Source organism: Monodelphis domestica, chromosome 2 (assembly GCF_027887165.1).
Source record: "Monodelphis domestica isolate mMonDom1 chromosome 2, mMonDom1.pri, whole genome shotgun sequence".
Taxonomy (NCBI): Eukaryota; Metazoa; Chordata; class Mammalia; order Didelphimorphia; family Didelphidae; genus Monodelphis; species Monodelphis domestica.
Window position 1 is genome coordinate 104,756,996 of NC_077228.1, and position 13,425 is coordinate 104,770,420.

At 44.2% G+C, this 13,425-nt stretch overlaps 1 protein-coding gene and 1 long non-coding RNA gene across 5 annotated transcripts in view; one reads left to right on the forward strand and one right to left on the reverse strand.

Moving 5' to 3' along the window:
• The window catches only part of LGR6 (leucine rich repeat containing G protein-coupled receptor 6), a 167,799-nt gene that overhangs the window by 77,172 nt on the left and 77,202 nt on the right, over positions 1-13,425 (forward strand). For all 4 annotated transcript variants that reach the window (XM_001368959.3, XM_007481144.2, XM_007481145.3 and 1 more), the window contains exon 4: positions 5,729-5,800. In XM_001368959.3, coding sequence (XP_001368996.1) covers positions 5,729-5,800 — 72 coding nt within the window. The remainder of the gene's footprint in view (positions 1-5,728; positions 5,801-13,425) is intronic.
• LOC103096813 (uncharacterized) overlaps positions 1-13,425 on the reverse strand; it is a 100,299-nt gene that overhangs the window by 10,910 nt on the left and 75,964 nt on the right. The window lies entirely within an intron of this gene.

Here is a 13,425-nt window from a genome sequence, read left to right on the forward strand (position 1 = left end):
ATGGGTCTTTGTTTCCAGGAGAAGCCATTAAAGGTTTCTCAGGGCGCTCTTGCCCACCAATATTGTATTCTTTACTTAGGTAATTTTTTCCAAAGGTCAGATGTCTTTTAAAAAATGATAAGCTCTATTATCTAAGAAGCAATCACCCCAAAGAGAACCCTAAATATAAAACAAGGGGCACGATCCCCTCCGAGTCCTCCCAGCCATTAATAAGGCTGAACAGGAAGACTCTACAAACAAGAAATAAGCAAATAAGATGTTTTCGGTCCGGCTTTCCTTCCACACTAGCTCTGGTCCTATTTTCCCTCCTTTTTCCTTTGCTTTATGCTTAACCTTACAGTTCCAGTCAATGTGCCTGTGCTGAGTCTCTTTTGTATCATACGCCTTTCCATATTTCTTTGTATGTTCCATACTTTGGTGGCACCATAATATTCCTTTATATAAACAGGCCATTATTTAGGCAGTTGACTTAATTAATACAATTAATTAAATTGAATTAATTAATTGAGGTGATTAGGGAGGGGACGTTTTATCACACTAGCGGAGGTACAAAGCTTAGCTGGCCGGGTTGACAAGGGTGCAGAGTTGGTTCATTTGACCCGCTTTCACCCCATCTGCTCTTTAAGCCTTCTTGCTGGTGTCGCCCAGACTTCTCTGGCCCAGTTCTCACATGGAGCCAGCCTTGGGGGACCTTTCTGATCCTGGCCCTAAGACAGCGATGGGAGAAGGAAAGAATCTCTTTTTCCAGATCTTAATCAGGATATTTTAAGTCAATGCTTCCTGCCTCTTGGCCTGGTCGTTGTTCACTTCTAGAGCTTGTTCTACATGGTAGGGGAGGAAGGGAAAAGGCCTAGGAATGTATGAACTTAATATGTGTCAGGCACTGTGCTCAGCACTTGACAAACATTGCCTCTGTGGATCCTCACGACCACCCCGGAGGCAGGGGCCAGTTCTTGCCTTTGTGGCTGTTGAGCCCTGCCAAAGTCTTCATGATCTCGTTTGGGATTTTCTTGGCAGATGCCGGAGTGGTTTGCCATTTCCTTCTCCAGCTCATTTTACAGATGAGGTCTGATCCCCCTTTTACAGTTGAGGAACCTGAGGCAGATGGTGGTTAAGTGACTTGCTCAGGTTGGCACAATCAATACGATGTGTCTGAGGCTGGATTTGAACTCATCATCCGGACTCCGGTGCTCTCTCCGTTGTGTCACCTGGCTGGCAAGATGAGGAGAAGGGGCATCCAGGATCGTGTTACATTAGAGACAGCAGGCTTGCTCTGTGCCTCTCTAAGGACAATCTTAGACAGCATTAACAGAAAACAGAAGGAGGGAGGTGGCAGTTGCCTTGTACTTGCTCTTCTGCTCAAATCAAACCTAAAGTAGTGTGTGTTCAATCTTTTTTTTTCTTTTAATTCATATAGAGTTTTTAGAATCAAAGCAGGCGAGCAGTAAGGAATAGGCAGTGGGTGTTAAATGGCTTGCCCAGGGTCACACGGCTGGGAAGTGTCTGAAGTCAGATTTGAACCCAGGACCTCCTGTCTTTAGGTCGCCGCTGCCCCATGGGTTCAGTTCTGAGCACCACTTTTTAGAAGGGACATTGACAAGATGGAAGAAGGTTATAGAAGGGTAACCAGAGTGATGAGGAAGAAGTAAAATCGTACCATTTATATGAAGGAATTTTGGAGAGAAAGAGGGAGGGAGGAAGGGAGGGAGGAAGGAAGGAAGGAAGGAAGGAAGGAAGGAAGAAAGAAAGAAAAAGAAAGAGAAAGAAAGAAAGAAAGAAAGAAAGAAAGAAAGAAAGAAAGAAAGAAAGAAAGAAAGAAAGAAAGAAAGAAAGAAAGAAAGAAAGAAAGAAAGAAAGAAAGAAAGAAAGAAAGAAAGAAAGAAAGAAAGAAGGAAGGAAGGAAGGAAGGAAGGAAGGAAGGAAGGAAGGAAGGAAGGAAGGAAGGAAGGAAGGAAGGAAGGAAGAAAGAAAGGAAGGAAGGAAGGAAGGAAGGAAGGAAGGAAGGAAGGAAGGAAGGAAGGAAGGAAGGAAGGAAGAAAGAAAGGAAGGAAGGAAGGAAGGAAGGAAGGAAGGAAGGAAGGAAGGAAGGAAGGAAGGAAGGAAGGAAGGAAGGAAGGAAGGAAGAAAGAAAGAAAGAAAGAAAGAAAGAAAGAAAGAAAGAAAGAAAGAAAGAAAGAAAGAAAGAAAGAAAGAAAGAAAGAAAGAAAGAAAGAAAGAAAGAAAGAAAGAAAAGAAATGGGCTTTGGGAGTACTTAGGTATCCTAGTGGATAGAGCACCAGCCCTAGAGTACAGAGGACTTGGGTTCAAATTTGACTTCAGACACTTCCTAATGGGAAATCATTTAACCCAATCTAAAAGGGGGGGGGGGGAAGGGGGTGTAATTTTACCTGCTGACAGCCAAACAGAATAACTTAATCACTCTCCCTATTGACAGTTCTTAAAATTTGAGGATAATTGTTATATCCTCCTTAAATCCTCTCTCTGTCTCTGTCTCTCTGTCTCTGTCTCTGTCTCTGCTAAACCTCCAAAATTCCTTCATACAAATGATGTAGTTTCATTTCCCCTCATCATTCTGGTTACCCTTCTATGGCCTTTTCCCATCTTGTCAATGTCCCTTCTAAAAAGTGATGCTCAGAATTGAACACATTTTCAGATATTCTTTGACCAGAGGAGAAAGAATGATGTGGTTACCACCTCTTTCCCTCTGTTTTCTATTAATGCAGTGTAAGTTTGTAATTGAGGGCAGTGGTGGATAGAGCACTGGGATTCCAATCAGGAAGGTCTCATCTTCATGAGTTCAATTCTGACCTCAGACACTTTTTAGCATTGTGACCCTGTACAAGTCACTTAACCCCCATTGCCTACTAGTCTGCCTTGGAACCACTACACAGTATTAATTCTAAGATGGAAGGGAAGGATTAAAAAAAGATTCTGTGCTGTGAGAAGAGTAGGAATCAGGAGATGTAGAAATGGGGAGGAGAGGAAGTCACTTTTGAGCCCACCATTCTGAATTGCCTGTGCCACATGTGAAGACAAAAAATGGTGGTGTCTGAAATTCAGTTTAATTCACTAAGCATTTATTAAGGTCCTCCTATGAACCAAGAACTATCCCGGATACTAGGAATAAAAAGACAAAAATGAAAACGGTACTGAGCCCAAACAGCTTACATTCCTTTGAAATTTTTTCTTTAAAAAAAAAAAAGAATCAAAGTCAACCCCCAAACATTTCCATATCTAAAGAGCATAAAAAGGCAGTTTTATGTAAATTTGAAGCTATTCCATATGACTTGTTTTGTGCCCTCCTTTGGAGAATAATTTGTCATGTAGATATCTTTTTTGTTTATAATTGTTTGTAAGTTGTCTGTCTTTTCACATACTCCCAGTAGATGGGGAGCTCCTTGAGGGCAGGGACTATTTTTGTCTTTCTTTTTTATTCCCATCACAATGCAGACAAATAGAAGGAGCTTAATAAATGCTTGTTGGCTAGTAAGATGGAATTTAGCAGGGATATACAATTCTGCATTTGAGATTTTTAAAATATCAATTAAAAAAAATAGAGGATGGAGAATCCAGGACCAGTCAGCAGTTTGTTAAAGATAGACTGCAAATTCAATGTGAGTTAACCATGTGACATTAAGAGAGGCATAAGTGTCCAGAACAAGGAAGACGATGCCTTCAGTGCCCCTCTCTCTGCTTTAGTCAGACCACATCTAGGGTACTTTGTCCAGTTCTTGATGTGACATTTGAGGAAAGGCTGGAATGTGTCCAGAGGAGGGTGATCAGGATGGTCAGAGAAGTAGATCATTGGAAGGAATGGGGGTATTCAATCTAGAAAAGAAGATAGACATAAGAGAGACATGGTTGCCATCTTCAAATATTTGAAGGGCTGTCATGGCAGAGAGGGTTTAAATTCATCTTGTTTGACTCTAGATGACAGAAACCAGGGGTGATGGATGGGAGTAAAAGAGGGATGTATTTTGGTTGGATCCAAGGAAACACTTCCTAATAATTAGAATTATCTAAATGTAGAATGGGCTACTTTAGGAGTTCATCCTGCTGGGAGATCTTCATTTGGAAACAAGATGACCCTTTGTCAGGGATCTTGTAGATGAGATTCCTGCCCAAGTACCAGTTGTACTTAATGGCCTCCCAGTGACCTTTTTTACAACTCTGAGATTCTGGGATTCCCTATATCTGCAGGGAAGTGAGAGGCCCAATTTCTTTCTCCTTTTTCACTTACTTTCTTTTAAAATTTTCTGGAAAAGAAATGTTTATTGATGCCCTTTTCTTTATTACATCACTATCACTTCTCACTGACTTTACTCCATCCAACCTCAAAGGAAGCCCCTCTTGTAACAAACGAGCACAACTAAGCAAACAAGCCAACCCATCAGCCTGGTCTGACAACATCTGCCTTCTTTTGTTCCCACCCCTGTGCAGAGAAGAAGGAGAGTTGCTTCACTCTCAGTCCTCTCAAGTCCCCTTCAGTTATTGCAACAATCAGAGTTCTAATATCTTTCCATGTTGTTTCCCTCACATCATTGTGGTCATTTAGAGTATTCTCCTGTTCTGCTTATCTCACTGTGCATCGATTCATTCATGTCTTTCCAGATTTCTAAGAATTCTTCATATTTGTCTTATGAAACAATGATATTTCCACATTGGGTACCAAGCTTTGCCCTCTGTTGTTCAGTCATTTCTTTCATGTCTGACTCTTTGTGACACCATTTGGAGTTTTGTTGGCAAAGATACTGGAAACTGAGGCAAACAGAACTAAGTACCTGATCACACAATGAATAAGTGTCTACAGCTGAATTTGAACTCAGGAAGCTGTGTCTTTCTGACTCTAGTCCTGGCGCTCTATCCACTGTGCCACCTAGCATTTGTCCAGACATTCTCAAATCAATGGGCGCTCATTTTGTATCCTGTTCTTCATTAACACAAAAGGTATAGCTATAAATATTGTGGTGTAGATGGTCTCTTTCCCCTCTGATCTTAACTTTCTTGGGGGTATCTCTCTTGTCTCTCTTTCTTAACTGCTTCTGCTTCTCATTCATTCCTTAGCTGATCTTTCAGGGGGGAAAACCAACCTTATTCTCATAGGACAGCTTAATTTTCACCTTTCCCTTACCCTTGTTGACCTAAAATAGTCCTCTCCTCCATGTATCCTGTCCCTTCAGCTAGATGAAGATTTCCCTGAAGGTGGGAGCTTCTACCTCTCTCTGCTCCCATGCCTTCTACAGAGATCTGCACCCAGAGACATCTCTCAGGGGCAATGACTGAAGGTCTCTCAATAGCCATCTTTTATCCAGAGACCTTCTTTCCACTTGCTTCCTAGAAATAAAGCCCTTTCTCTCAGTTTTGCAGATGGGGAAACTGAGTCTTGCCAAGGAGGACTGAGCTCTCTCTTACCCTCCTAGTCTTCAGACCACCCCAATTTATAAAGTACCTTTCCTGTTCTAGGCACCCAAGTCCAATCTCTTTTCAGAGCTATCCAGTGGGAAATGGCGCCTTTCTGCAGCCACCCCCCCCCCCTTCTCATTATCCTGAGGCTAGTCTTTCTGCTTTGTTATCTTGTGGCTAATGAGGAAGGGTAGCCAGACTTGAGGCTCCCTTGTGGCCCCCAGGAGGAGACAGGAAGGACCTGGTCTGGGAAGGAGAACCCACCCCATGATGCTATGCACCATGTATGTGTATGTTTAAGCCCCTTTTCTGTTCTAATTATAGGATGCTGCAGAATAACCAGCTGAGCAGAATCCCTGCTGAGGCATTGTGGGAGCTTCCCAACCTCCAGTCTCTGTAAGTCATTAGTGCACCAACACTTGGAGTTCTGTGGACTTGGTCTCCTGGGGCCGTCAGCTTCCCCAGGCCTGAGTCACAGGCTCTGCTTTTGTTGTAGCCTCTTGGGCCCCCTTTCTTCTCTCCCCCCTCACCCCCCACTGTGTGCTACTCCTCGATTTGGCTTGGGGAGGAAGGCGGGGGCTATTCTTAGTGAGTGTGGCTGTGTGTGTGCCTTTTGGGGAAGGTATGAACCCCCCTGGAGGGATGTGGGAATGGGACCTCCTGATGTGGGGCCACCAGAGCAGAGGCTCCAGGCTGAGACAGCAGTCTGCAGTGGGAGCCCAGGGGTGGCGTGGAACTGCTGCCCCAGAGAAGAGCCAGGACCCCCTGTCTGCTCAGTTTAGTCTGCCCTCCCTCCTCCCCACCCATCCCCTGGGTCTGGGCTGGGAGCCTTGGATGTGCCTTGCCGTGTCTCCGACCTCATGAATGTGTCCAGGGAGACACTGGGTTACCCTTGCTACCAGGAGGGCTCTCCCATTCTCTCCTTGATTGGTTCTTTTTCCATCCAGGGAAAACTTAGAACTTCTCCTCCCCCTTCCTTCTATTGCAGCTCCATTCAGAGCTTCGGGATAGGCTGGAATCAGCCAACCTGCCATTTTTTTTCAGGTTGGACCAATTCTTATATAGACCCTATTGAGGTCAAAGCATGAGAAGAGAGAAGAACCATCACTGCAGGGACAAGAGATGATCTGGGGGCATTTGAGTCTGAATGGAATAACATTCAAGAGTCATGTGCATTAACTAGGATTCTCTGAGAAACCAAAATCTGGGAATTTAAATGAAAGGCAGTGGTGTGCTGGTAACTTGTTAACAACCGGATCCCCAGAAAAAAAACATGCATGCATAATACACTTTTAAGTTTAAACTGCATTATTAACATTTTCTCTATCACTTTCTTAAGTCTTAGGGACAATCAACAAAATAATAAAAACAAGCCTTGATTTGTAGCATTTGCCAATTTCCAGCCTTTAAATGCTCTCATTAAAATTGAACAATTGCCTGTGAGCCTGCTCCAGCAAATCCCTGCAAAGGAATTACTCGTATTTATATTAGAGGAAACTGAGTCATTCAGAACATGTGCTGAGCCCAGTTCTCACTCTGTGAGGTGGCTTGCTTACCCACGATCCTAACTCAGACCCTGGGCAGAAATGCTAAGAAGGTAGATTGTCCTCACCTGTTCTTTGCCGGGTAAGAGGGCTATGAGGCCCAAAGAAAGGGCTTCTTCTCTGTATGGCTGGCTTCAGGCCCTAGGTTGCTCTACACAGCTGACCCTGTCCAGCTATGGGAGCTCCAAACGGCAGAAGGTAGGGCTGGTATTTTGGGAGCACAGACTTCATGTTTCTGGATGTGTCTCGGAAAGGCTTTTCTGATGAGAAAGGGTTTTGAACCTTTATTCTAAAATTGAGGAATTCTTAACCTGGGGTCAAGAATCTTAAAGACTGTATTTTCCTATAATTGATTGTCTTTGTAATCCTGTGTGTTTTGTCTTACACAATTAGAGAAAATTGTTTAGAGAAAGGGTCCGTAGGTTTCACCAGATTGACAAATGGGTCCAGGCCAGAAAAAAGGTTAAGAACCCCTGAGCTAGAGCCTTTGTTCTGCCTAAAACTGGTTTATGTCTAGGCTGGATTTAAAGACAGGAGACATTGGTACTTGCTGATGCTGTGACTTAGGACACATTGCCTCTCCTGGTTTCATTCCCCTCTAAATTGATGATGCTATGAACTGGCCCAGTTGTTGATGCTTTCTTCTTCTCTAGACCCAGTGCCTTAGACTTCTCTTATCTCTTGCCCTTATACACCCCACCTGCCAATCTGAGTCACTGGCCAGCAACACTGCCATTCACCACCTTGCCACTCACCACTCTTGTTCAGAAACTAGTATCTCGGGGATGTCCCCAGACTTTGAGAGCCATCACCCCATATCTCGTCAAAGTTAGGACAGGGTGTGTGCCTGGTCAGGGCATGTGGAACTAGCATTCCAAGGAGAAGACATGGGAGGATAGGACTTGAACTCAAGATTATCTGAGCCCACAAAGACATGGACTAGCTCCATTGTGGGAGGGCTCACTACTCCTTTGGAAAGATCCTGAGATGGGTCCTAGTAGTATCAAAGCAGACTTGGAGTCAGGCAGACCCAAATGCAAGTCTGGTCTCAGACATTTAGTAGCTTGTGTGACTCTCATCTCATTTTCCTCATGTATATAATAATGCGATCTAATTCAGGAACAACTGTGGGCAAGCAAGGTGGGGCGGTGGATAGAGTTCTGGAACTGATGTCAGGAAGATGAGTCTTCCTGAATTCAAATCTGGCTTCAGACGCTTACGAGTTAGGTGACCCTGGGCGATTCACTTAACCCTGTTTGTCTTAGTTTCCTCATCTGTAAAATGATCTGGAGAAGGAAAGAGCAAACCACTAGAATATCTTTGCCAAGAAAACCCTAAATGGGGTCACAAAGAGTTAGATATTACTGAAACCATTGAACAATAACAGCTCCACCTCACAGGAAGGATCAAATGAGATATATATGCAAAGTGCTTTGCAAACCTTAAAGTACTAGGAAAGTATTATTATCTGTGGGATCCTGGACAAGTCACTTCCCTTTCTCTGTCCCATAGCTTTCTCATAGTTAAAGGGAGAACTAATGATGTCTAAGAGCTCTTCCAGCTTTGCCATTGTTGTTATTCAGTCATTTCATTCATGTCTGACTCTTTGTGACCCCATTTGGGGTGTTCTTGACAAAGATTCTGGAATGGTTTCCCATGTCCTTTTCCAGCTCATTTTTACAGATGAAGAAGTTGAGGAAAACAGGATTAAGTGACTTGCCTAGGGTCACACAGCTAGTAAGTGTCTGAGGCCAGATTTGAACTGGGGAAGTCTTCCTGACTTCAGGGCAGGGGTTCTGTTTACTGAACCACTTAGCTGTTTCCAAATTTTAAGGCTCTGATAAGATGGGTTGCCCAGTAGTGCAGTAGTGGTTTTGCCCCAACTGAGTGGACCTGGAATGGGACTGAGGCATTGTCCCAAGTGGGAAAGACAAGCAGAGCCCAAGGGAAGGCTTTTGTTGATTTGGCAGGAGGAAATGATCTAAGTTTTAAGGCTCTAGCTCTCCCCCTGCCTTGGGGAATGAATGGTCTTCATTCAGCTTAGTGGCTGGTTGTTGGCAGTGGTTATCAGGGTGTTGTTGGGGCATCTAGGCTTTAGAGCTGTAAGGGATCTTAGAGATTATTTAACCAATTCCTGCAATTTATAGAAGGGGGAACCTGGTTCCAGAGAGATCACATAGCTTTTAAGTAGAAGACCCTGGATTCAAATGTAGGTTCTCTGACCCCTCCAATCTTTGGCCACCCTCCTATCATTTTTTCTACTTTTCTCTGATCCCCCTCAATAGACAATTCTGCCACATTTGCCCTTACTCTCTATCTCAAGCCCCCTTTTGCCTCTTTTCCCATTCTTACATTGCCTGGCACATAGTAGGCTCTTGAAAAACCTTTCCTGATTGACTGTTAAATCCCCATGGCTATTATTGAAGGGCTGATGGGCTATCTTGGAAGGCAACTCTGTCTGGCCTCCAGCTCAGATCCTTCATGCTGCAATGTCACCCCGCTTGCTCTTGTTCTGGTCTTGGTGAAAATAGAAAACATCCTTCCTGGAACTTCAACAGGACAATTAAGTTGGCCTTAGGCTTCCCTTCTCCCTAGTGGAGGGCCACACTAATCTGCACTTTCCTCTCCTCTGAACTGCCCCCAGAACCTGGAAAAACCTTACACTGCCCCATAGGCTGCAAAGAAGAGGAAGGGACAGGAAGACCCAAGGTGGAAGGAACAGTCCCCCTCCCCCCAGCATGTCCAGTGGAAAGGATCTCGGGCTTCCTTTTCCCCTGGATCATTCCCTAGAGCAAAGGGCTCTTGCTACCAACAGCTCTGGCTCCCAGACATTGGAATTCCTGGAGTGGCTGTACTCGAGGAACCCTCTCTACCCAGTTCTACCCCAAAATGCTAAACCGTTTTCTGAGAATCTCACCTCCCCACCCAACCTTCCTCCCTTCCTCCAAAGGGAGTTCATTACGCTGTCTTTTCCTAGGAGATGAGAACCCATAGGTGGAACAGGGAACTGTGGCTCTCTCCCTCCCACTCTCCAGCTGGGCCAGGGCCAGACCTCACAGAGGTACTGGAACCCTCATTAGCTGCTAGTTGTTGATGTGAAAATGAAATAATGAGCTCCCCACCCCCCATTCCACCTATTTCCCCCCTCTCTGCCTTACTCGTTCCCCAAATGGCCCTTAGTCAGGGTTGGGCTGGGCAGAGATAGGATGTGTTCCCCTGAGGGGTTCTTCCCTCCTGTCCCCCATGCCAGAGAGCACAGAGATTGAATTGCTGTTTATTTAACTCAGAGGTGAGGTAAGACTTGGCAGAGGAGAAGTTGAGGAGGAGGGGCGAAGGGAAAGTGCACATGGGGAGGCATGCAGATGGGCAGATGGGTGGAATATGACGTTCTCCAATGCCCTATCTGAGATATGAGGGGCAACATTGAATTAATGGGGAGAGTGCTCAAGGAAACCTGGATTCAAGTCCTGCCTCTGACAGCCACTAACTTCGTGACCTGGGGCAAAGTACTTGACTCCTCCAGGCCTCAGTTTACTAATCCATAATAGGGCTCTAAGGTCCCTGCCAGGCAGCTAGATGGGATAGTGGATAGAGAGCATCAGGAAGACTTGCGTTCTAGTCCAGCCTCAGACATAGCTATGTGCTCCTTAGCAAGTCACTTAACCAGTCTACCTCAGTTTCCTCACCAGTAAAAGGGGAATAATAATAGCACCTACCTTTCAGGATTTTTGTGAGGATGAAATGGATAGAGCACTTCATAAACATCAGAGCACCATATAAATGCAATGGTCCTAGAAGTGCCTTTTTGGAGGCAATAGTTGTAGCCTCTATTCCACCTTCCTAGAGAGTCGCACTTAGTGGTTCAGCTATATGTTATGATTTTCCTCCATCCTAGATCCTTGGTCATATGACACCATGGACACCGAGAGAGAAAGAACCATAGACTTCTTGTTAAGCTACTAGGAGGAGGCAGTCTGCCAGAGCAAATCAGTCATAGTCCCCGAAGATCAAGCCATTCAGTAGAGTCTATGGGGTTAGGCTACTATTGCCAAACCCTCCCTTTCCTCACTCCCCAAAGGATCTAGGTCAATAGACAGGTTCCTGGACACATGCTTAACTGCCTCCCAGCAGCCCAGCCCTTTAACCCATTTCCTTGGGTAAAAAACCCTTCTTGTTGCTAGAGCTGGATTTGGTGATCTCCAAGGGCCCTTCTCGTTCTAAGGTCCATGATCCCAATGGCTTCTGGTAGGGATTGGGTCTTGAACTTAGGGAAACAAAATGGCAGGAGAAACAGGCAATTTTAGACTTCAGAAATGGAAAAAAAGGAGAGGAAGAGAGAGAGTTAGGCAGTTAGCTAAAGGCATTGGTACACTTACCATATACTCCGTTGAATACTGTAGGAAACTGGGACCCTCCCTTCAGCACATTTATAATCTAATTGGAGAGGCAGGATTCACCAAAGACTCTTTTGTTAGCTGTGTGACCTTGGGCAAATGACTCAATGTCCTCACCTGGACACGATGGAATTAGACACTCCTGGTTCCCGTATTCTAGAATTCTATTCCCACCATCCCAGAGAGGAAGTCAAAGCGGCAAATCAGGATTCAGAGTAGAGTTAAAAAATGAAGCATGAACTGATACGGAGTGAAATGAGCAGAACCAAGAGAACATCATACACAGTAACTGAAACATCGTGGAACGATCAAATGTAATAGACTTTGTTACAAATAGCAGTGCAGTGATCTAGGACAATTCTGAGGATCTTATGAGAAAGAATGCTATCCACATTGAGAGAAAAAACTGTGGGAGTAGAAATCCAGAAAAAAAAACATATGATGTATCACTCGGTTAAGTGTGTATAAGATTTGGGGTTTTGGCTTTAAAAGATCACTCTATTACAAAATTGAATAATATGGAAATAGGTATCAAGTGATAACATATATATAAACCAGTAGAATTGCTTGTCAGCTCCAGGAGCAGGGAGGGAAGAGGGGAGGGAGAGGACAAGAATCATATAATCATGAAAAAATATTTTAAAATTAAAAAAAATGAAAATGGTAGTGGCAGTGGGGAAATGACTTGGCCATTGAGTGACAAAGGGCCTTAGCAACTACTAAGGGTTGACACCTGGAATGGCAGGTCATTGATTCAATGCTAGAAGGTACCTTAGAAGACATCACATCCAACTTCCTTATCTTATTGATGGAAAAAATGAGGTACAGAGAAATTAAACAATTTGCCAAGGGTCATATAACCTTGTAATTGTCTGAAATGGGGTTTGAACCTACATGTTTCAAAGGCTATTTACTGCCCCACAGTGCTTCCCATCACCCTCTGGTCCTTCTCCTTTGATCACACAATGTCTTCTGGTGAGGGAGAGAGGTGGAAGCAATGCCAGGCACAAGTCAAGGTTGAGCTCACGCCAAGAGAAACCAGGAGAAGCCAACACAACCAGGGAGGACAGACAGGATGGGCTAGAGGTATTGGGGTGACGGTGGTGGTGGTGGAGCTAAAAAAAACAGTAAATCTCAGAAGAGGAATTGGGGGCAACCAGCAAAATAGCCCAGCCTGAAGCACCTTGAAGCAGGGAATGCATCATTGCAAAAAAAAAATACATCTAGTAAGTGTTGACCCCTGCAAGAGAAATTAATGGAGAGCATCTATGCTTCCATTTTAAAACTAGAGTTAGAACTCCCAATTGCCTGTCTATATTCATCCCAAATAGCAAATCTGGAATACATTGGCTACTGGCTGCTGAAGGGAAAGAGGTGAGGGAAGTCCAGGGGGAAGGAAGAAGATAAAGAGAGACTGACAGAGGCAGAGGCAGAGAAGAATGGCTTTAAGGGGACATGGTGGCTTTGGAGTGAGAAGGAGCTAGAAGGCAGGGTGATGGTCCTAGTAGATAATAATAATAATAATAATAACTAGCATTTATATAATGCTTTAAGGTTTGAAAAGCTCTTTACAAATATCTCATCTTATCCTTACTACTATGCTATGTGGTAAGTGCTGTCATTCACATTTTATAGATAAGGAAATTGAAGTAGGTAGGGATTAAATGACTTGCCCAGGGACAAGAGCTTGAAAGCTTCTGAAGCTAGATTTGAACTCAGGTCCACTGTATCATCTAACTGCCACCTGCTTTTGGGTCAAATTCTGGTTCTGCTACTCACTGGTATGAACTTGGGATTTAACCCTTCTCAGACACAGTTTCCTCATTTGGAAAAAGAGAGGGTGAGACTCAGACACTCTAAGCTCCCATCCGGGTTCTCAGTCTATGATCCTGTAAAAATACAAATACTAGTAGCACTGACCCTTCCCCATCTTGCTGTGTGACCTTTGATAGACGATTTAATCACTCTGTGCCTTAGTTTCTCCCTTATTACAATAGGAAAAATCCTCTCTGATGCCACTCCCTTTCTGGTCATTGAGGAAATCATTGAAGAGGGAGGAGTGGGAAATTGGAATTTGGCAATA